The 21,668-nt window shown below is 50.4% G+C and overlaps 1 protein-coding gene across 4 annotated transcripts in view; it reads left to right on the top strand.

Moving 5' to 3' along the window:
• The window catches only part of TTLL5 (tubulin tyrosine ligase like 5), a 34,765-nt gene extending 13,384 nt beyond the window's left edge, over positions 1-21,381 (top strand). For 2 of the 4 annotated variants that reach the window (XM_083167202.1, XM_083167204.1), the window contains 23 exons: positions 817-918; positions 999-1,090; positions 1,623-1,730; positions 1,808-1,889; positions 1,968-2,029; positions 2,102-2,181; positions 2,515-2,622; positions 4,294-4,385; positions 4,465-4,527; positions 4,606-4,724; positions 9,768-9,948; positions 11,254-11,362; positions 11,866-12,012; positions 12,806-12,897; positions 13,092-13,198; positions 13,328-13,450; positions 13,650-13,934; positions 14,293-14,438; positions 14,850-14,971; positions 17,261-17,378; positions 20,819-20,913; positions 20,993-21,063; positions 21,142-21,381. In XM_083167202.1, coding sequence (XP_083023328.1) covers positions 817-918; positions 999-1,090; positions 1,623-1,730; positions 1,808-1,889; positions 1,968-2,029; positions 2,102-2,181; positions 2,515-2,622; positions 4,294-4,385; positions 4,465-4,527; positions 4,606-4,724; positions 9,768-9,948; positions 11,254-11,362; positions 11,866-12,012; positions 12,806-12,897; positions 13,092-13,198; positions 13,328-13,450; positions 13,650-13,934; positions 14,293-14,438; positions 14,850-14,971; positions 17,261-17,378; positions 20,819-20,913; positions 20,993-21,063; positions 21,142-21,254 — 2,617 coding nt within the window. In that variant the 3' untranslated portion in view covers positions 21,255-21,381. Of the gene's footprint in view, positions 1-816; positions 919-998; positions 1,091-1,622; positions 1,731-1,807; positions 1,890-1,967; positions 2,030-2,101; positions 2,182-2,514; positions 2,623-4,293; positions 4,386-4,464; positions 4,528-4,605; positions 4,725-9,767; positions 9,949-11,253; positions 11,363-11,865; positions 12,013-12,805; positions 12,898-13,091; positions 13,199-13,327; positions 13,451-13,649; positions 13,935-14,292; positions 14,439-14,849; positions 14,972-17,260; positions 17,379-20,818; positions 20,914-20,992; positions 21,064-21,141 lie in introns of those variants that run through there. The other 2 variants (XM_083167203.1, XR_014466288.1) reach the window with 2 other exon arrangements.
• Positions 21,382-21,668: the final 287 nt, after the last annotated feature.

Raw genomic sequence — 21,668 nt, 5'->3', positions numbered from 1 at the left:
TATCCCCGTCACACAGCCCCAGCCTGTAATATCCCCGTCACACAGCCCCAGCCTGTAATATCCCTGTCACATAGCCCCAGCCTGTAATATCCCTGTCACACCTCCCCAGCCTGTAATAGCCCCGTCACACAGACCCAGCCTGTAATATCCCCGTCACAAAGCCCCAGCCTCTAATATCCCTGTCATACAGCTCCAGCCTATAATATCTCTGTCACACAGCCCCAGCCTCTAATATCCCTGTCACCCCGTACAGCCTCTAATATCCCTGTCACACTGCCCCAGCCTCAAACATCCCTCACACATTACTCTGTAGGAGACCACACAGGCTCAGCGCTGCCTCTTATTAAAAACCCTCCCATGATGAGGCTGCTGCTGCTTTCTTCCATGGGCCTGAGAAGCATGTGATGAGCTCCATCAATCAGAGCTCAGCACAAGCTTCTCAGCCTCTGACCTCTTGTGCAAAGTCTCATGGGTCAACTCCCAGTGATGCACTGCACACTTGTGCAGTCAGTATGTCTTGGCTCCCGATGCTCAGCACCATTAATCATTGGCAGATAGGTGAAGCTGCAGCACTTCCTCATGAACAAAACCTTTTTTTTTTTAAATACATGCTGGCCACAGAGGGGTGCCCAGGGGTACTGACCCCCTGAGCCCTTCCCTTAATCCGCCTATAGCATCCCTGTCACTTAGTCTTGGCCTCACAATTCTTCTCTCCCATGAAGGCCTGGACTCTAATTCCTCTCCTGTGCAGGCATTAAGGTGTCTGCAGCCACACAGCCAGCACCACATTATTTCCCCATTTCCCTATTTTCTCAGGTTTGCAACAGTGCGCTATGACCGGGCGGCCAGAAACATCAAAAATCAGTTTATGCACCTAACAAACTACAGTGTGAACAAGAAGAGCGGCGACTACGTGAGGTACGAGGGGCTGGTGGGCCTTCCCTTACCATCTATTACAGCAGATGGGTGACTTTTTATTCTGTTTTGTCCTCTATTAGCTGTGATGACCCAGAAGTGGAGGATTATGGAAATAAATGGAGTATGAGCGCCATGCTGCGCTATCTAAAACAGGACGGTCGGGACACAGCTGGTAATAGTGAAATCTTGGTTAGGAGCTGATTGACTGCTGCGGTTACTTTATCGCTTCTCCGGGCTTAATAAATCTGCCCCTCTGTGTCTTTCTTGCTCTGTCTCTCTCCCACTCTTAGACTGTCTCTCTCTATCCCTCCCTGTCTCCCTCCCTCTCTCACACTCTGTCTCTCTCCCTCCCTCTCTAAGACTCTGTCTCTCTCCCTTCCTCTCTTGCACTCTGTCTATCTCCCTCCCTAAGACTGTGTCTCTCGCACTCTGTCTATCTCCCTCCCTAAGACTGTGTCTCTCTCCCTTCCTCTCTCGCACTCTGTTTCTCTCCCTCCCTAAGGATGTCTCTCTCCCTCCCTCTCTCGATCTCTGTCTCTCTCCCTCCCTAAGACTGTCTGTCTCTCTCTCCCTTTCTCTCTCGCACTCTTGTCTATCTCCCTCCCTAAGACTGTGTCTCTCTCTCTCTCTCCCTTCCTCTCTCGCACTCTGTCTCTCTATCTCCTTCTGCCTCTCTGCATTGAGTTTCCCCTCTGGTTTCCTAGCACTGATGTCTCAGGTGGAGGATCTGATCATTAAGACTGTTATATCAGGGGAGCTCCCAATAGCCACGGCCTGCAAGTCCTTCCTCAGCCACAGAGGGAACTGCTTTGGTGAGCATCACTCAGTACAGACCGGAGATGACCACCAGTGGCTGCTTATGTTACTAATACCCTTCTTGCCCCTTCAGAGCTCTATGGCTTTGATGTGCTGATTGATAGCAGTCTCAGGCCCTGGCTGTTAGAAGTCAATCTGTCTCCATCTCTGGCCTGGTGAGTGCTGTCTGTCTCTGCAGTTGACGTTCTCTATGTGGATCATTGCTGTCCGTAACCTGCTGCATTCTCCCGCAGTGATGCTCCCCTGGATCTAAAGGTGAAGGCCAGTATGATATCGGACATGCTGACACTGGTGGGTGAGTAAGACATGGCTGCCCTTCTCTACCATAGTGAGTAAGCGCTGTGTCCTAACTCTGCGGCCTGTTTAGGTGTGGAATGTCAGGACCCTCAGCAGAGGCTGGGACGGGGAAATGTCACACAGTGTGAGAGGCGAGTAACCCAAACACAGGTGGGTATTAAGTGTGGGTGAGTGGCTGGCATCAGGTGTGGGTAAGTGACTGGCATCAGGTGTGGGTGAGTGACTGGCATCAGGTGTGGGTGAGTAACTGGCATCAAGTGTGGGTGAGTGACTGGCATCAAGTGTGGGTGAGTGACTGGCAACAGGTGTGGGTGAGTGACTGGTGTCAGGTGTGGGTGATTAGCTGGGGTCAGGTGTAGGTGAGTGACTGGCATCATGTGTGGATGAGTGACTGGCATCAGGAGTGGGTGAGTGACTGGAACAGGTGAGGGTTACTGGCTGGTGTCTGTCACAGAGGATGAATTCCTGTCCTTGTGCCCACAGCGCCAGCGCTCCCTATCTGCCAGCGATATTAATGTTAAGCTGCAGGCCGGAAGCAGAGATAAGAGTGGGAGACGGTCATCCTGCACTCTGGGGCTTTCTACGGAGGAGGTGAGTGCTACTCCATTCTCCCATATATATATATATTATGTGTATATAATGTGCATATGAAACAGGCATTGAGGGTATTTCAGACCTGACTGCACTACGGCTGATTATCAATGAAATGTGCATGGGTATGGGCCGCAATGCAAGTGCGCAACGCCCGACATTGATGGATGGCAGGGTGTGTGACGCCAGCAAAAGGCCGGCTATGCCTTTTTCCATCATGGCTCTTGAGCATGACGTAACAGTGGTCGACACATGGATAGGTTGGAGTTTTTATCTTTTTTTGGTGGGGACTCTTTCATACTTTACCTTCCATGTGCCCTCCAATCATGAATGGTAAAGTGCACCAGTATAGTGGAGCGAGGCACCTGACCTGAAGCATGGTGCGCGAACTTGGGACACTAATTTGTGGTCCACTTGATGCATTGTATAAATTGATTGTTTTTGTCTATGTCAACATTTGATGTCGATCTATTGTCAACACATAGTGGGCGAAATGTAATGGGTTGCGGATTTTTTTGCTTCCCGCAAAATCGTCCGTTTTCGGCCATTTTCCAAAAATCGCATATTTTATAGGGTGCGATTCGCGGCAAAAAAAAAATCGCACTTTTTGCCAGTGCCAGCGGTCCCTTTAATGCCCCACATGCTGGGACTTGTGGTTCTCCAAGTCCCTTCATGCGGTGCAGGCTTGCTGGGACTCATAGTTGCACAGCAATACACAATAGTTTTTCTATTTTTTACACAAGTATCAGCTCGATGCCTACGAGGACAGCCCCGGGCTTCAGCATGGGCAGGTAAGTTCTGGAGGGGGGGGGGACCCCTTCTTTGGGGGGTCCCCACTCCCCCAGGACCCCTGTCCATGCTGACCGGTCAGGGGGATGAATGCTTTGGCCGGGGGGACTTGTATAAAAAGTCTGCCCCCCCCCCCTCCCCGGCTGTGGCATTACTCTGCTGGCTGGTTGGGCCCGGTGCTGGTTCCTGAAATACGGGGGACCCCTAGTCATTTTATCCCCCGTATTTTGGGAACCAGGAACGGCCCTTGACCCTGGTGCTAGTTTTATAAAATCCACGGAACCCCAACTTGTTTGTTCCTGTGATTTTATGACACCAGGACCGGCTCTTTCAGCCCGGGGCTGGTTATGCTCAGGAGGGGGGACCCCAAGCAGTTTTTTTTCCGTTTTTTTTTTTTTTTTACACAAAATCGCATGTTTTAAAATGCGCACACGAAATTGCACCATATCACACTTTTTTGCCGCAAATTCACATCTCATTACATATGCGAATTTGCGTAAAAAAATTTGATTTTTTTTTTTTTTAAAGGTGCGATTTGGTGCGATTTTTTCGCTTACAAAAAAATCGCACCCTGTTACATTTCGCCCAGTGTGTGTAAAAGCGGTTCCAGGTTTCTTGGAGCAAGTCCTTATCTCCTAGGGCGGCTCCAGAGTCGGGGCTACGGAGCAGTTAAAAAATTCAAATAGGGGAGGTACAGCAATAGGTACCACCTGCCATCCAAACTGACTCACTGGCAGTTGGTGTGGCTCCCCTATTTGAATTTTGAACTGTGCTCTGCAGCCCCCCTTCCCCTGGAGCCATCACTGGTAATGTCCCATTCCCATGATTATTGGATGTAGTAATGATCCATCTGCTCCCCATTGCTCTGCGCTCTCTTTCCAGGCGAAGATACTGCGCAGGGTCCAGGACGAGGAAGCGAGGCGCGGCAGCTTTGTCCGTATCTTCCCCAGACAGGAAACATGGACACTTTATGGGTAAGAGTGTAACTCTACACAGGGGATTTGATGTTGTCCTGCCTGCAACACATGGACTGATTTTGTCTCATTTACACAGCTCGTTCCTGGAACATAAAACGTCCCTAAATTACATGCTGACAACGCACCTGTTTCCAGACAGGTAAGTGCGCAGTGTATGGCTGACTGTCCCTGTCCAGCCCCTGCAGAGGGTGACAGTCTCCGGTTCCCCCCCCCACAGGTCGCCTACAAATGGAACCTGTGACTCCGCACCGAAGCTGCATGCTGCATTGTATGAGCGGAAACTAATATCGCTACAGCTGCGCAAATCTACGAACCGCAGAACTTCACGCAGAACAGGTAGGAGAGGAAAGAGATCAGAACTTGGTTTTCTGGTTATTTCTTAGCCTCACCTTCTTACTATTATGAATAAACCTTTGTGAGAGCTGTAACTGACGGGTAGATTTCTTAAGCTGGGTGAAGTGATTCAGGGGCAGATGTATTAAGCTTGGCGAAGAGATAAACTGGAGATAAAGTGGAAGGAGATAACGCACCAGCCAATCAGCTGTGTTTGAAATATGACAGTTGGGAGTTGATTGGCTGGTGCATCATCTCCTTACACTTTATCTCCAGTTTATCTCTTCACCAGGCTTAATACATCTTCCCCAAAGTGTCTGGTCTTTATCACTGGCCAATCAGCTTCTACCTGTCATTTTTCAAACCAAGCCTGTAACTTCACAGTTAGGATCTGATTGGCCGGTGATAAAAACCAGACATTTTATCACTTCACGAGCTTAAGAAATCTACCCCTGAGCCGCATGCAAATGTTCTACTATCTTAAATGATCAGAGGTTAATTTATTAAAAGCAAAGTAGAGATGAAGCAGGACAGCAGGATCCCCTGGCTGCGCGAGCACCCAGCATGCCCTGTTGCAGGCTCCAACAACTCCAACTCCTGGTCTTTCCTGACTACCACCCCCCCCCCCCCCCCCCCTTCCTCCCTGCACACTGGCTCTCTTCTTACCGCTAATGGCTGCCTAGGAACTGTGCCACTCAGCCATATGTACTCCCATGTCTCCCCTGTCTCGTACAGGGGAGCCTATCACCATACTGTCTCTGCTTAACTGTTGCCTGCCTGGCTGCTGCAGCGACCAGTGGCGCCGCTGATGGCTGCCTAGGCGCTGTGAGCTCGGCTGGTATGTGCTCCCTGTATGATAACTGTACTGTTTCTGTTGTATTGTTGCCTGTCTGGCTGTTTGCGGCGACCAGTGGCGCCGCTAATGGATGCCTAGGTGCTGTGAGTTCGGCAGATATGTGTTCCCTGTCTGATAACTGTACTGTCTTTGCTTATATTGATACCTGCCTGGCTGCCTAGGCGCTGTGAGCTCGGCGGGTATGTGTTCCCTGTGTGATAACTGTACAGTTTCTGTTGTATTCTTGCCTGTCTGGCTATTGCGGCGACCAGTGGCGCCGCTAATGGGTGCCTGGGTGCTGTGAGCTCGGCAGGTATGTGTTCCCTGTGTGATAACTGTACTGTTACTGCTTGTATTGGTACTTGCCTGGCTGCCTAGGCGCTGTGAGCTCGGCAGGTATGTGCTCCCTGTGTTTATGTACTGTCTCTGCTTGTATTGGTACTTGCCTTGCTGCCTAGGCGCTGTGAGCCCGGCGAGTATGTGCTCCCTGTATGATAACTGTACTGTTTCTGTTGTATTGTTGCCTGTCTGGCTGTTGCGGCGACCAGTGGCGCCGCTAATGGGTGCCTAGGTGCTGTGAGCTCGGCAGGTATGTGTTCCCTGTCTTTATGTACTGTCTCTGCTTGTATTGGTACCTGCCTGGCTGCCTAGGCACTGTGAGCTTGGCGCATATGTGTTCCCTGTGTGATAACTGTACTGTTTCTGTTGTATTGTTGCCTATCTGGCTATTGCGGCGACCAGTGGTGCCGCTAATGGGTGCCTGGGTGCTGTGAGCTTGGCAGGTATGTGTTCCCTGTGTGATAACTGTACTGTCTCTGCTTGTATTGGTACTTGCCTGGCTGCCTAGGCGCTGTGAGCTCGGCGGGTATGTGCTCCCTGTGTGATAACTGTACTGTTTCTGTTGTATTGTTGCCTGTCTGGCTGTTGCGGTGAGCAGTGGCGCCGCTAATGGGTGCCTAGGTGCTGTGAGCTGGGCAGGTATGTATTCCCTGTGTGATAACTGTAATGTCTCTGCTTGTATTGGTACCTGACTGGCTGCCTAGGCGCTGTGAGCTTGGCGCATATGTGTTCCCAGTGTGATAACTGCACTGTTTCTGTTGTATTGTTGCCTATCTGGCTATTGCGGCGACCAGTGGTGCCGCTAATGGGTGCCTGGGTGCTGTGAGCTCGGCAGGTATGTGTTCCCTGTGTGATAACTGTACTGTCTCTGCTTGTATTGGTACTTGCCTGGCTGCCTAGGCGCTGTGAGCTCGGCGGGTATGTGCTCCCTGTATGATAACTGTACTGTTTTTGTTGTATTGTTGCCTGTCTGGCTGTTGCGGCGACCAGTGGTGCCGCTAATGGGTGCCTAGGTGCTGTGAGCTCGGCAGGTATGTGTTCCCTGTGTTTATGTACTGTCTCTGCTTGTATTGGTACCTGCCTGGCTGCCTAGGCGCTGTGAGCTTGGCGCGTATGTATTCCCTGTGTGATAACTGTACTGTTTCTGTTGTATTGTTGCCTGTCTGGCTATTGCGGCGACCAGTGGTGCTGCTAATGGGTGCCTGGGTGCTGTGAGCTGGGCAGGTATGTGTTCCCTGTGTGATAACTGTACTGTTTCTGTTGTATTGTTGCCTGTCTGGCTGTTGCGGCGACCAGTGGCGCCGGTAATGGGTGCCTAGGTGCTGTGAGCTCTGCAGGTATGTGTTCCCTGTGTTTATGTACTGTCTCTGCTTGTATTGGTACCTGCCTGGCTGCCTAGGCGCTGTGAGCTTGGCGCGTATGTGTTCCCTGTGTGATAACTATACTGTTTCTGTTGTATTGTTGCCTGTCTGGCTATTGCGGCGACCAGTGGCGCCGCTAATGGGTGCCTGGGTGCTGTGAGCTCGGCAGGTATGTGTTCCCTGTGTGATAACTGTACTGTCTCTGCTTGTGTTGGTACTTGCCTGGCTGCCTAGGCGTTGTGAGCTCGGCGGGTATGTGCTCCCTGTGTGATAACTGTACTGTTTCTGTTGTATTGTTGCCTTTCTGGCTGTTGCGGTGACCAGTGGCGCCGCTAATGGGTGCCTAGGTGCTGTGAGCTGGGCAGGTATGTGTTCCCTGTGTGATAACTGTAATGTCTCTGCTTGTATTGGTACTTGCCTGGCTGCCTAGGCGCTGTGAGCCTGGCGAGTATGTGCTCCCTGTATGATAACTGTACTGTTTCTGTTGTATTGTTGCCTTTCTGGCTGTTGCGGCGACCAGTGGCGCCACTAATGGGTGCCTAGGTGCTGTGAGCTCGGCAGGTATGTGTTCCCTGTGTTTATGTACTGTCTCTGCTTGTATTGGTACCTGCCTGGCTGCCTAGGCGCTGTGAGCTTGGCGCGTATGTGTTCCCTGTGTGATAACTGTACTGTTTCTGTTGTATTGTTGCCTGTCTGGCTATTGCGGTGACCAGTGGTGCCGCTAATAGGTGCCTGGGTGCTGTGAGCTTGGCAGGTATGTGTTCCCTGTGTGATAACTGTACTGTCTTTGCTTGTATTGGTACCTACCTGGCTGCCTAGGCGCTGTGAGCTCGGCGGGTATGTGTTTCCTGTGTGATAACTGTACTGTTTCTGTTGTATTGTTGCCTGTCTGGCTGTTGCAACAACCAGTGGCGCCACTGATGGCTGCCTAGGCGCTGTGCTGCTCAGCAAATATATGTTCCTTGTGTCTATAATCCCTAGAGTGCATCTAGTGTATACCTGTATGTGTTATGTATAACTGTACTGTCACTGTTGAACTGTTACCTAACCGGCTGTTGCACAGCAATCCAAATCAAATTCCTAGTATACGCAAGTATACCTGGCCAATAAAGCTGATTCTGATGAATTCATCAGCTAACGCTCTGCAACAGAGACACCATTCTCATTCATTTTGTTCCACTCTCCTGCATAATGACAGTGTTAATGTACAGTAACAAATATATTTGGGACTGTCAGGGCGGGTACTGAAATTTGGTACACAGATGCTTATTTATTGACCTACTGTATGAGGACATACTCAGATGGAGAATCGTCACCTATCATAGAGCTTAGTGCAGCACATGTTCCTCCTACTTCTCTCCTGAAAGCAGAACAGGTAGAACAAGCTCCTCCTACTTCGCTTCTGAGGCAGTCAGACAGAGCAAGCTCCTCCTACTATACTTCTGAGGCAGCCAGGCAGAGCAAGCTCCTCCAACTTCACTTCTGAGGCAGCCAGGCAGAGCAAGCTCCTCAAACTTCACTTCTGAAGGCAGCCAGACAGACCAAGCTCCTCCTACTTCACTTCTGAGGGCACTGGGCAGCCAGGCAGCACAGGATCCTCCCACTTCATCTCTGAGAGTGGGCAGCACAGGATCCTCCCATGTCATCTCTGAGAGCAGTCAGGCAGCACAGGATCCTCCTACTCCATCTCTGAGAGCAGTCAGGAGCACAATATCCTCCTACTTCATCTCTGAGAGCAGTCAGGCAGCACCTGATCCCCCCACTTCATCTTTGAGAATAGTCAGACAGCATAGGATCTTCCCACTTCATCTCTGTGAGTAGTCAGGCAGCACTGGATCCACCCACTTCATCTCTGATAACTGTCAGGCAACACAAGATCTGCCCGCTTCATATCTGAGAGCAGCACATGAACTGCCTACTTCATCTCTGAGAGCATTTGGGCAGCACAGTATCTGCCTACTTCGTCTCTGCAAGCAGTAAGGCAGCACAGGATCCGCCCACTTCATCTCAGAGAGCAGTCAGGTAGCACAGGATCCGCCCACTTCATCTCTGAGAGCAGTCAGGCAGCACCTGATCCCCCCACTTCATCTTTGAGAATAGTCAGACAGCACAGGACCTGCCCACTTCATCTCTGTGAGTAGTCAGACAGCACTGAATCCACCCACTTCATCTCTGAGAACTGTCAGGCAACACAAGGTCCGCCTACTTCATATCTGAGAGCAGCACATGATCTGCCTACTTCATCTCTGAGAGCATTTGGGCAGCACAGGATCCGCCTACTTCATCTCTGCAAGCAGTAAGGCAGCACAGGATCCGCCCACTTCATCTCAGAGAGCAGTCCGGTAGCACAGAATCTGCCCACTTCATCTCAGAGAGCAGTCAGGTAGCACAGGATCCGCCCACTTCATCTCTGAGAGGAGTCAGGCAGCACAATCTCCTACCTCAGCTCTGACCGCAGTCGGGCAGAATTCTAGAAGGTTTAATACATTTCCCCTGTATCTTGCATATCAGCTTTAGCTGAGCCTGCTGCTGACAGCTCTGCTCATGAACAAGAGGAGGAAGATCAAGGTGAAGATGAAGACATGGAAGATATACAGGACCATGACACTGCATCGCTGGACACACAGACTGCTTTAGCACAGCCTCCCCGCGTCTCCATAATGGAGATCTTACAGAAGGGGGCAAACCTGAGGCATGTGTCTATAAAGATGTGTTATTAGTTCCCGGTGTGTCTATAGCAGGGGTACCCAACTCCAGTCCTCGAGAGCTACCAACAGTTCACATTTTCCAGGTCTCCTCACAAAATCACAAGTTAAGTAATTATCTCTACCTGTGGATCTTCTGTAATTTGTTAGTGAGTAAAGAGTGCACCTGTGCATCTGCTAGGTGGTCTGGAAAACATGAACTGTTGGTAGTTCTCGAGGACTGGTGTTGGCTATCCCTGGTCTATAGGTTGTGTGATTAGTCCCTGGTGTGATTAGTCCTCAGTGTGCCAGTGGGAGGTGTGATTAGTCCCTGGTGTGCCTGTAAAAGGTGTAATTAGTCCCCAGTGAGCCTGTAGGAGGTGTAATTAGTCCCTGGCATGCCTGTAGGAGGTGTGATTAGTCCTCAGTGTGCCAGTGGGAGGTGTGATTAGTCCCTGGTGTACCTGTAAGAGGTGTGATTAGTCCCCGGTGTATCTGTAGGAGGTGTGATTAGTCCCTGTGTGTCTGTAAGAGGTGTGATTAGTCCCGGTGTGTCTGTAGGAGGTGTGATTAGTCCCCAGTGTGTCTGTGGGAGGTGTGATTAGTCCCCGGTGTTTCTGTAGGAGGTGTGATTAGTCCCTGGCATGCCTGTAGGAGGTGTGATTCGTCCCCGGTGTGCCTGTAGGAGGTGTGATTCGTCCCCGGTGTGCCTGTAGGAGGTGTGATTAGTCCCCGGTGTGCCTGTAGGAGGTGTGATTAGCCACCGGCGTGCCTGTAGGAGGCGTGATTACTCCCAGGTGTGCCTGTATTTGCTGTGATTAGTCCCCGGTGTGTCTGTAGGAGGTGTGATTAGTCCCCGGTGTGTCTGTAGGAGGTGTGATTAGTCCCCGGTGTGCCTGTATTAGGTATGATCAGTCCTCGTGTGATTAGTCCCCGGTATGTCTGTAGGAGGTGTGATTAGTCCCCGTGTGTCTGTAAGAGGTGTGATTAGTCCCCGTGTGTCTGTAGGAGGTGTGATTAGCCACCGGCGTGCCTGTAGGAGGCGTGATTACTCCCAGGTGTGCCTGTATTTGCCGTGATTAGTCCCCGGTGTGTCTGTAGGAGGTGTGATTAGTCCCCGGTGTGTCTGTAGGAGGTGTGATTAGTCCCCGGTGTGTCTGTAGGAGGTGTGATTAGTCCCCGGTGTGTCTGTAGGTGTGATTAGTCCCTCAGCAGAATGAAAGATTAGTCTCCATGTTACAGACTATAGTGAATGTAAATCATTATGATTCTGTCTCTGTGTACATCTGTTACTTGGTGATTGTGTTTTGCAGCAAGGTCCAGGCTCGCTTGGCTTTCTCTAGTTATTTACAGCGGGTTCAAAGTCGCCTTGAGCTTGAGAGAGAGACTGAGAGGTTACTGCCAAAAGAGGAAGAGCAAATGGTGAGGAGCAAATCTTACCCCCCTCCAATTACACACACCCAGACACCGTGCCCTGCTCCAACTACCTCTAATGGGTCTCAGTGCAGTCTGTGCATTGATATCGTCTGTGTTACAACCGTCTAGTGAATGCTGAGTTTGGAATCACTGCCGTTGTATCTCTGCTGGGTCCCTACATGAGCCCTGTGCAGTGGTCAGTCTCACCTGGTGACTCTGGGATCTGTGGCTCAGTGTTCCCTAATGGAATAATGATGCCCATTTGTATGGTGGCGAGAGTTGCTGTATTACACCAGTGGGTACGCAACCATCAATTCAACATACAAAGTTGCATCAGTGATGACGTCGTCATGGTTAAAATGTTGACATTGTGATTTGAAATGTTTACTGTTTACATAATCATGGGACAATATCATGTCAACGTTATGAATGTCAATATAATGTCCCAAACCTACCCCAGTGCCTGCTGTAATGTATAACTTGCACCACGTTACTTTGCTGCCCCCCAGGAGCTGGTGATGAGGTTCCTGCAGCGCGCAGCCGGTAATCTGCAGCAGTCTGTGCACCTGATACTCCCGAGCCGCGGTGTGCCATTCCAGGAGAGACGCCGCATCTTGGCTAAAGAGCTGGGAGACTTCATTAGTCTGTACAACCAGGTGATTACAGCGCGTCTCAAAGTATCACAAAGCTGCATCTACTCATTGTAATTATGTGACACTATCACTGGCTGCGTTGCCTAGGTCATAATACCCCTCTTTGTGTTCTCCATCACTCTCTATACCTTATTGTACATTCCCCATTATTATATATACCTCATTGTATATTCAACATAACTCTCTATACCTCAATGTATGTTCCCCATAACTCCCTATACCTCACTGTACGTTCCCGATAATCCTCTATACCTCATTGTATGTTCCCCATTACGCTCTATACCTCGCTGTACGTTCCATATAACTCTCTATACCTCACTGTACCTTCCCCATAACTCTCTATACCTCACTGTACCTTCCCCATAACTCTCTATACCTCACTGTACGTTTCCCATAACTCTCTATACCTCATTGTATGTTCCCCATAACTCTCTATACCTCACTGTACATTCCCCATAACTCTCTATACCTCACTGTACCTTCCCCATAACTCTCTATACCTCACTGTACCTTCCTCATAACTCTCTATACCTCATTGTATGTTCCCCATAACTCTCTATACCTCACTGTACATTCCCCATAACTCTCTATACCTCACTGTACGTTCCCCATAACACTCTATACCTCATTGCACGTTCCCCATAACTCTCTATACCTCACTGTACGTTCCCCATAACTCTCTATACCTCGCTGTATGTTCTGGATAACTTTCTATACATTATTATATGTTTCTACACCTCACTGTATGTGTTTTATTATAATCTTTGTCTCTTTCGCACATTTCTTCTTGTTACAGGAAACACAGCAGATGAGCTGTGGAAAAATGCAGGAAAGCGGAACTGAAGGGGTTAATCCTGTGGATTTTCAGGCATTCATAGCTCACAGCAGGTAACTCCTATCTGGTGAACGAGAGTCTTCTGCATTCTGTGCCCAGGTATGGCACGTTCTGCACTCATGCAGATGTGGAGCTCTCTTCTTTGCCCATTCAACAACACTCCCCCTCCCCTACTATGGTGCCCTCTATCTTGTGCCCGTGCCTGGCATCCAGGTGTGCCCTGTGTGATATTTCCTGTGTGTTTCAGTGAGTGTGAGCTGGAAGAAGTCCTCACCTTCTACACGCATAAGAATAAATCTGCCAGTGTATTCCTGGGTCGCTCCAGCAGTGCGGACAGTAGGAGGAGATCGGCAGGTGAGTGATGGGGCTCAGTGCACACTGGCGTTTCCCTTCTGTCCTGTTGGTCCTGCCCATATGTCTCGTGTCATTATATTACATTATATCCACGTCTTCTACTCTTCCTCCTGCTTGTCGTTGCTGTAGGTCCTGTTACTGTCACTGTGTGTCCCACTACAGGTCCGCAGGGAAGCCTGGCACACAGACCCGCCCAGCCACCAGTGATGGGCGCTCAGCAGCAGACGGGGAGTCAGTCCCGGGTTACGCAGGGTAGGCTGTAATAACATCATGTTATCCTCTATGCCGGATATCAGGCCCATTGGCCCTAACACTGCCCACCAAGCCTGCCCGCGCTCTGCACAACTCATCCACATGCCCCCAATCTGTGCCCTCCATAGACACAGGCTGCTTAGTAGAATGTTAGCATATTGCTGTATTCCATGTGACGCGCTCTCCTGTCTCTCCACAGGATCCGTCCTCCCGGAAGCCTTTGTGTCGTCAGTTATCTCTGGGTCTCGTCATTCATCAGCCAGCGTGTTATTGGAATCACCGGTGACCAATTCACCATTGCTTCACCGTGCCCGCAGCTCCAGCCCCTCGTGTATAGGAAGCCGGTTACAGCTGTCATCAGGGCAGTCTGTCACCGGTGGGGCATCCGTTCCCCACTCTCAGTCATTGGGGACCTTCTCCTCCTTCCAAAGCGCTGCCCAAATCTACAGCCAGAGACTGAGCCGACCCAGAGCGACTCCAACAGGTACCGAATACTGACCAGGCCCTCGTATATCGCAGGTTCCCCTCCCGGCCTTTATATCTCTGCAAACAACTTGTAGCAGTGTACTGTATACACCTCTTATATACATCCCCATATAACTGGTATATACAAACCTGTACACACTGCTATATCTACCCTCCATCACTGCTACATCTCCTCCCCCCCCCCCCCGCGTCACTGCTATATACACTCCTGTATCACCACTATATACACCCCTGCGTTACTGCAGTATACACCCCCGTGTCACTGCTGTATATGCTCCTATGTCACTACTATATACACAAATATCCCCATTCATGCTTCTGTCCTCATGTGCTGTATTTTGTATCCTCTTGATCAGCCGGTGCCCAGCCCAGTGCCCTGCGGAGTAGGTGCAGCTCAGCATCGGGAGTGAAAGAGCTGGAGGACCCCTATAATGTGGGTGCAGTTACAGCGTCGTTACAGCGTCTGGCAGAGAGACAAGCAGGTCGCCAGCTCTCACAACAGGTACCGCACGTGGGGTCCAGGCTAGGGAATAATGAGGTCATCCAGTAATCCTGGGTGTGATCTGATGGTGCCTGGCATTGAGCACTGATTGGTTGTGTGGCTTGTTGTACGTGGTCCCCAATGGTAGGTGCTGAATGTAGAGAAGTGATTACTGTGAGCAGTGATCCCTGACATACCAGCGATGGAGTTATCTGTACACTGGGGATGTGTTCCGTTCAGTGGGGGGGGGGGGGGGGGGGGGGAATACATTTAATTAGCAAGCCTACATTTCTAACACCTGCAGAGGTCATTACGTACCCAGTGGGATGTACGGTTCCAGTGATCAGCGCCAAAGGCTGTATTTGTAAATGTATCATGCAGAAAAGTGACGGATCTGGCAGCGTGTGGACTAATCCCTCCCTCTGCCCCCAGCTGACTCGCATGAACATTGCCGGCGGAGCTTTTACCGGAATGGGGATTCACTTGGGCTCTGCTCATCGACTGCTCAGAAGGTGTATTAATGCTGAAAGTGAGTGCCCCCCCTCACATGCCGGGTAAGTTATGGTGACAGCCTCCCCGATACAGTAAGTTAGCTGACTGCATGCCTCATACACAGGAGATAGGAGATCCCCAGTACACAGAAAAATGCTAGATACCTGTTGGGCAGAGAGGAGACTTTCCCAATACACAGAGAGAGGAGACTCTCCATATACACAGAGAGCGGAGACTCTCCATATACACAGAGAGAGGAGACTCTCCAAATACACAGAGAGAGGAGACTCTCCAAATACACAGAGAGAGGAGACTCTCCATATACACAAAGAGCCTTATTCTAGTTCACTCTTTCTGACAAAATCCTTTTTAGATGGAAAAAACCATGTGCACTGCAGGTGGGGCAGATGTAACGTGCAGAGAGAATTAGATTTGGGTGGGGTTTTACTTCAAAGTGATCTCTATATTACAGTGTAAAAATAAAGCAGCCAGTATTTACCCTGCACAGAAACAAAATAACTCACCCAAATCTAATTCTCTGTGCACATGTTACATCTGCCCCCCTGCAGTGCACATGCTTTTGTCCATCTAAGATGGATTTTGTCAGAAAGAGTGAACTAGAATAAGGCCCAAAGAGAGGAGAATCTCCCAATACACAGAGGGCCTTATTTTGGATCATTCTTTCTGACAAAATCCTTCTTAGATGGACAAAACCATGTGCACTGCAGGGGGGGCAGATGTAACATGTGCAGAGAGAATTAGATTTGGGTGAGTAATTTTGTTTCTGTGCAGGGAAAATACTGACTGCTTTATTTTTACACTGCAATATAGATCTCACTTTGAAGTAAAACCCCACCCAAATCTAATTCTCTCTGCACAAGTAACACCTGCCCCAACTGCAGTGCACATGGTTTTGCCCATCTAAGAAGGATTTTGTCAGAAAGAATGAACCAAAATAAGGCCCAGAGAGAGGAGATTCTCCAAATACTCAGAGAGAGGCAACCCGATACACACACTGTATGCAGAATAACATGCACCTCACGTGTCCCACACACTGTATGCAGAATAACATGCACCTCACGTGTCCCACACACTGCATGCAGAATAACATGCACCTCACGTGTCCCACACACTGTATGCAGAATAACATGCACCACACGTGTCCCACACACTGCATGCAGAATAACATGCACCTCACGTGTCCCACACACTGTATGCAGAATAACATGCACCTCACGTGTCCCACACACTGTATGCAGAATAACATGCACCTCACGTGTCCCACACACTGTATGCAGAATAACATGCACCTCACGTGTCCCACACACTGTATGCAGAATAACATGCACCTCACGTGTCCCACACACTGCATGCAGAATAACATGCACCTCACGTGTCCCACACACTGCATGCAGAATAACATGCACCTCACGTGTCCCACACACTGTATGCAGAATAACATGCACCTCACGTGTCCCACACACTGTATGCAGAATAACATGCACCTCACGTGTCCCACACACTGTATGCAGAATAACATGCACCTCACGTGTCCCACACACTGCATGCAGAATAACATGCACCACACGTGTCCCACACACTGCATGCAGAATAACATGCACCTCACGTGTCCCACACACTGCATGCAGAATAACATGCACCACACGTGTCCCACACACTGTATGCAGAATAACATGCACCACACGTGTCCCACACACTGTATGCAGAATAACATGCACCTCACGTGTCCCACGGTTATGGTATAAATCATAGACAGACTCATCATAGACAGTCATATAGTCGACCACTAATGGTCGACAGTCACAAGGTCGACAGGGTCTTAAGGTCGACAGGCAACAGGTTGACATGGTTAAATGGTCGACATGAAAAAAAAAGGTCACCATGAGTTTTTAGGATGTCTATGTCAACATAGGTCGACATGGACACTGTCTAAGTGCACCGCGTCCCCTCGCATGGCTCACTGCGCTCGGCACACTATTTTATTCTCACTCCACACCCTAGTGGATGGTAGGGCATGAAATACCGCCTGTCGGCACATGTCAACTGAAAATTTAGTAAAAAAATGCATGTCGACCTTTTCCATGTTGACCTTTTGACCATGTCGACCTATTGCCGGTCTACCTTTAAACCCTGTCAACATTTTCAATGTCGACCTTTAGACCCTGTCGACCTAGTGTGCGTCGACCTTTTGACTGTCAATCTTTTGACTGTCGACCATTAGTGGTCGACCATGTGACTGTCTATAATGAGTCTGTCTATGACCAGTCCGGATACCGTGTCCCACACACTGTATGCAGCACACTCATGATATCTTTACCATCGCTCCGCAGGGACACTAAGCACAGCACACGTTCTGTGTGGGACTCTGAGTCAGGCACATCTGCGTTCCTACCTGGAACCTCCACCTCCAGTGCTTCCCATACCTCACAGGAGATGACCCCCGATCAGGTGAGTTCTCCACCCCCAGTACCTCCGCCTGCTTTATTATACCTGTTCTCTAACATTTCTTTCATGTCTGTATTACACATTTCCTGAGAGTGAGGGGACACCGGGACTGTCTGTATTACATGTGTCCTGAGAGTGAGGGGACGCCGGGACTGTCTGTATTACACGTGTCCTGAGAGTGAGGGGACGCCGGGACTGTCTGTATTACACGTGTCCTGAGAGCAAGGGGACGCCCGGGACTGTCTGTATTACACGTGTCCTGAGAGCAAGGGGACGCCAGGACTGTCTGTATTACACGTGTCCTGAGAGTGAGGGAAAGCAGGGACTGTCTGAATTACATGTGTCCTGAGAGTGAGGGGACACCGGGACTGTCTGTATTACACATGTCCTGAGAGTGAGGAGATGCCGGGACTGTCTGTATTACACGTCCTGAGAGTGAGGGGAAGCTGGGACTGTGTGTATTACACGTCCTGAGAGTAAGGGGATGCTGGGACTGTCTGTATTACATGTGTCCTGAGAGTGAGGGGATGCCGGGACTGTCTGTATTACATGTGTCCTGAGAGTGAGGGGACACTGGGACTGTCTGTATTACACATGTCCTGAGAGTCAGGGGATGCTGGGACTGTCTGTATTACATGTGTCCTGAGAGTCAGGGGATGCTGGGACTGTCTGTATTACATGTGTCCTGAGAGTGAGGGGACACCGGGACTGTCTGTATTTCACATGTCCTGAGAGTGAGGGGACACCGTGACTGTAGTATTACATGTGTTCTGAGAGTCAGGGGATGCTGGGACTGTCTGTATTACACATGTCCTGAGAGTAAGGGGATGCTGGGACTGTCTGTATTACATGTGTCCTGAGAGTGAGGGGACGCCGGGACTGTCTGTATTACACGTGTCCTGAGAGCAAGGGGACGCCCGGGACTGTCTGTATTACACGTGTCCTGAGAGCAAGGGGACGCTGGGACTGTCTGTATTACATGTGTCCTGAGAGTCAGGGGATGCTGGGACTGTCTGTATTACATGTGTCCTGAGAGTCAGGGGATGCTGGGACTGTCTGTATTACACATGTCCTGAGAGTAAGGGGATTCTGGGACTGTCTGTATTACATGTGTCCTGAGACTGTCTGGCTTACATGTGTCCTGGGACTTGTCTGTATTACATGTGTCGTGAGAGTGAGGGGACGCCAGGACTGTCTGTATTACACATGTCCTGAGAGTGAGGGGACGTCGGGACTGTCTGTACTACACGGGTCCTGAGAGTGAGGGGACGCCGGGACTGTCTGTATTACACATGTCCTGAGAGTGAGGGGACGCCGGGACTGTCTGTATTACACGTGTCCTGAGAGTGAGGGGACGCCGGGACTGTCTGTAATACACGTGTCCTGAGAGTGAGGGGACGCCGGGACTGTCTGTATTACATGTGTCCTGAGAGGGAGGGGACACCGGGACTGTGTAATACATGTGTTCTGAGAGTGAGGGGATACCGGGACTGTCTGTATTACATTTGTCCTGAGAGTCAGGGGATGCTGGGACTGTCTGTATTACATGTGTCCTGAGACTGTCTGGCTTACATGTGTCCTGGGACTTGTCTGTATTACATGTGTCGTGAGAGTGAGGGGACGCCGGGACAGTCTGTATTACACGTGTCCTGAGAGTGAGGGGACGCCGGGACAGTCTGTATTACACGTGTCCTGAGAGTGAGGGGACGCCGGGACTGTCTGTACTACACGTGTCCTGAGAGTTAGGGGACGCCGGGACTGTCTGTACTACACGTGTCCTGAGAGTGAGGGGACACCGGGACTGTCTGTATTACACGTGTCCTGAGAGTGAGGGGACGCCGGGACTGTCTGTATTACATGTGTCCTGAGTGAGGGGACGCCGGGACTGTCTGTATTACACGTGTCCTGAGAGTGAGGGGACACCGGGACTGTCTGTATTACACGTGTCCTGAGAGTGAGGGGACGCCGGGACTGTCTGTATTACATGTGTCCTGAGAGTGAGGGGACGCCGGGACTGTCTGTATTACACGTGTCCTGAGAGTGAGGGGACGCCGGGACTGTCTGTACTACACGTGTCCTGAGAGTGAGGAGATGCCGGGACTGTCTGTATTACACATCCTGAGAGTGAGGGGACGCAGGGACTGTCTGTATTACATGTGTCCTGAGACTGTCTGGCTTACATGTGTCCTGGGACTTGTCTGTATTACATGTGTCGTGAGAGTGAGGGGACGCCGGGACAGTCTGTATTACACGTGTCCTGAGAGTGAGGGGACGCCGGGACAGTCTGTATTACACGTGTCCTGAGAGTGAGGGGACGCCGGGACTGTCTGTACTACACGTGTCCTGAGAGTTAGGGGACGCCGGGACTGTCTGTACTACACGTGTCCTGAGAGTGAGGGGACACCGGGACTGTCTGTATTACACGTGTCCTGAGAGTGAGGGGACGCCGGGACTGTCTGTATTACATGTGTCCTGAGTGAGGGGACGCCGGGACTGTCTGTATTACACGTGTCCTGAGAGTGAGGGGACACCGGGACTGTCTGTATTACACGTGTCCTGAGAGTGAGGGGACGCCGGGACTGTCTGTATTACATGTGTCCTGAGAGTGAGGGGACGCCGGGACTGTCTGTATTACACGTGTCCTGAGAGTGAGGGGACGCCGGGACTGTCTGTACTACACGTGTCCTGAGAGTGAGGAGATGCCGGGACTGTCTGTATTACACATCCTGAGAGTGAGGGGACGCAGGGACTGTCTGTAGCACACGTGTCCTGAGAGTGAGGGGACGCCGGGACTGTCTGTAATACAAGTAGTATTTTCTTCCCTAATAGGACACACCTGCAGATTGTCAATATAAGTCCAGCTTTGTGTTATTTCCCCCACCTGTGTGTTAGGATTTATAGTGGGGTCCTGGACTGAGTGACTGAGGCAGTATAGAACCAGGGTGAGAATGGCTGTATAGATAAAGGTCCTTATTCTGGTTGACTTGCAAGGCTGCGAAGTCCACAAACGCCACCCGCACGACCGCCTGCCCCACCAAACCCCTGCAGATATGCGAATGGGTGATTTGCATAATCATCCATTCACAGCCTTGGGTGCGGGGGAGAAATCATTCGATGGTCGGCAACCATCAAATGATTTCTTAAGCGCTCACAGATCTGAGACACCTCTATGGTGTCTATGATCTGCGGGCGCCCTGTGCAAGGACAGAGCGGGCAGCTGACATCTGCTGACGTCAGCTGCCACCCCCTGCCCAGTGTTTTCATGGGAACGCCCATGAAACGCTGGGCATTCCCATAGGCAAATTCCCCGGGCCCCTCCCCACGCCCCTCCGCACGGACATAAAAACCTATGCACAGTTGCAACAATCGGTCCCCTCCATGTGAACAGGTGGGGGAACCGATTGAATTAGAATAACCCCCAATGTGTATGCTCATTTTCCCAGCTATCAGGTAACCAGACCAGCGTCCTTCAACCCACGCCGCCTGCTAGTCACAAGCTATGTGTGGCCCGAAGGATGTCTGCCCCACGCATGGTCCGGTATGTATATCACTTGTGTCCTGTGCTGGGTGGTTCCGCTCAGCATAATCCACCTGACAGCTGAATGTCTTCCCCACAGAGTGGCAGTGGCAGATGGGCAGAAGACCCCCGAATCTCTGCTCAGTGGTGAACCAGGAGCCCCCCCAATGAGTGAGTGGAACTAAGCTGTGGCAGCTTCTTTTGAAGGTAATTGCTAGAACTGTCTTTACCACTCGCTGTCTCTTCCAGGTGTCCCAGATGGAACCCAGATTATATTTGCCAGATCCAAGCCACCAGTCCCCCCTCACAGGACAACCAGCAGAGTGCAGAGGAAGAGAGATGGGGCGGTCTGTCCCACGTAGCGTCCAGGGGACCAATAATCTTACTGAATGATTACGCCAAAAAGCCGCGCACTGTGACTACATTCCCATGTACTGTATATTATGTATTTTGTATCTCTTGTACAGACAAATAAAACCATTTATGTAATATCTTGGTAATACCTGTAGATGGCAGAAGCCCATCATTTCATCGAAATCTGTATAAGATAGGTGCATATTATTCTATGCATTTTATCTTACTGCAAGTTTTGTGAGGTAAATGACATAATTCGTACAACAGTAACCTAATTGTTCTTTAATTAAGATGGAGGGGGTAATTATGACTTGAGGCTATGGCAGGAGCTGCTTGTGCCACACCACTGCCAGACACGCAGGCACTGACACACTGACATATTGACACAGGTGATGACACATGGGCGGTGATGGACGTTGATA

The sequence above is a fragment of the Crinia signifera genome, chromosome 12 (assembly GCF_055691185.1).
Source record: "Crinia signifera chromosome 12, ASM5569118v1, whole genome shotgun sequence".
Taxonomy (NCBI): Eukaryota; Metazoa; Chordata; class Amphibia; order Anura; family Myobatrachidae; genus Crinia; species Crinia signifera.
This window is presented reverse-complemented; position numbering and strand designations above follow the sequence as displayed.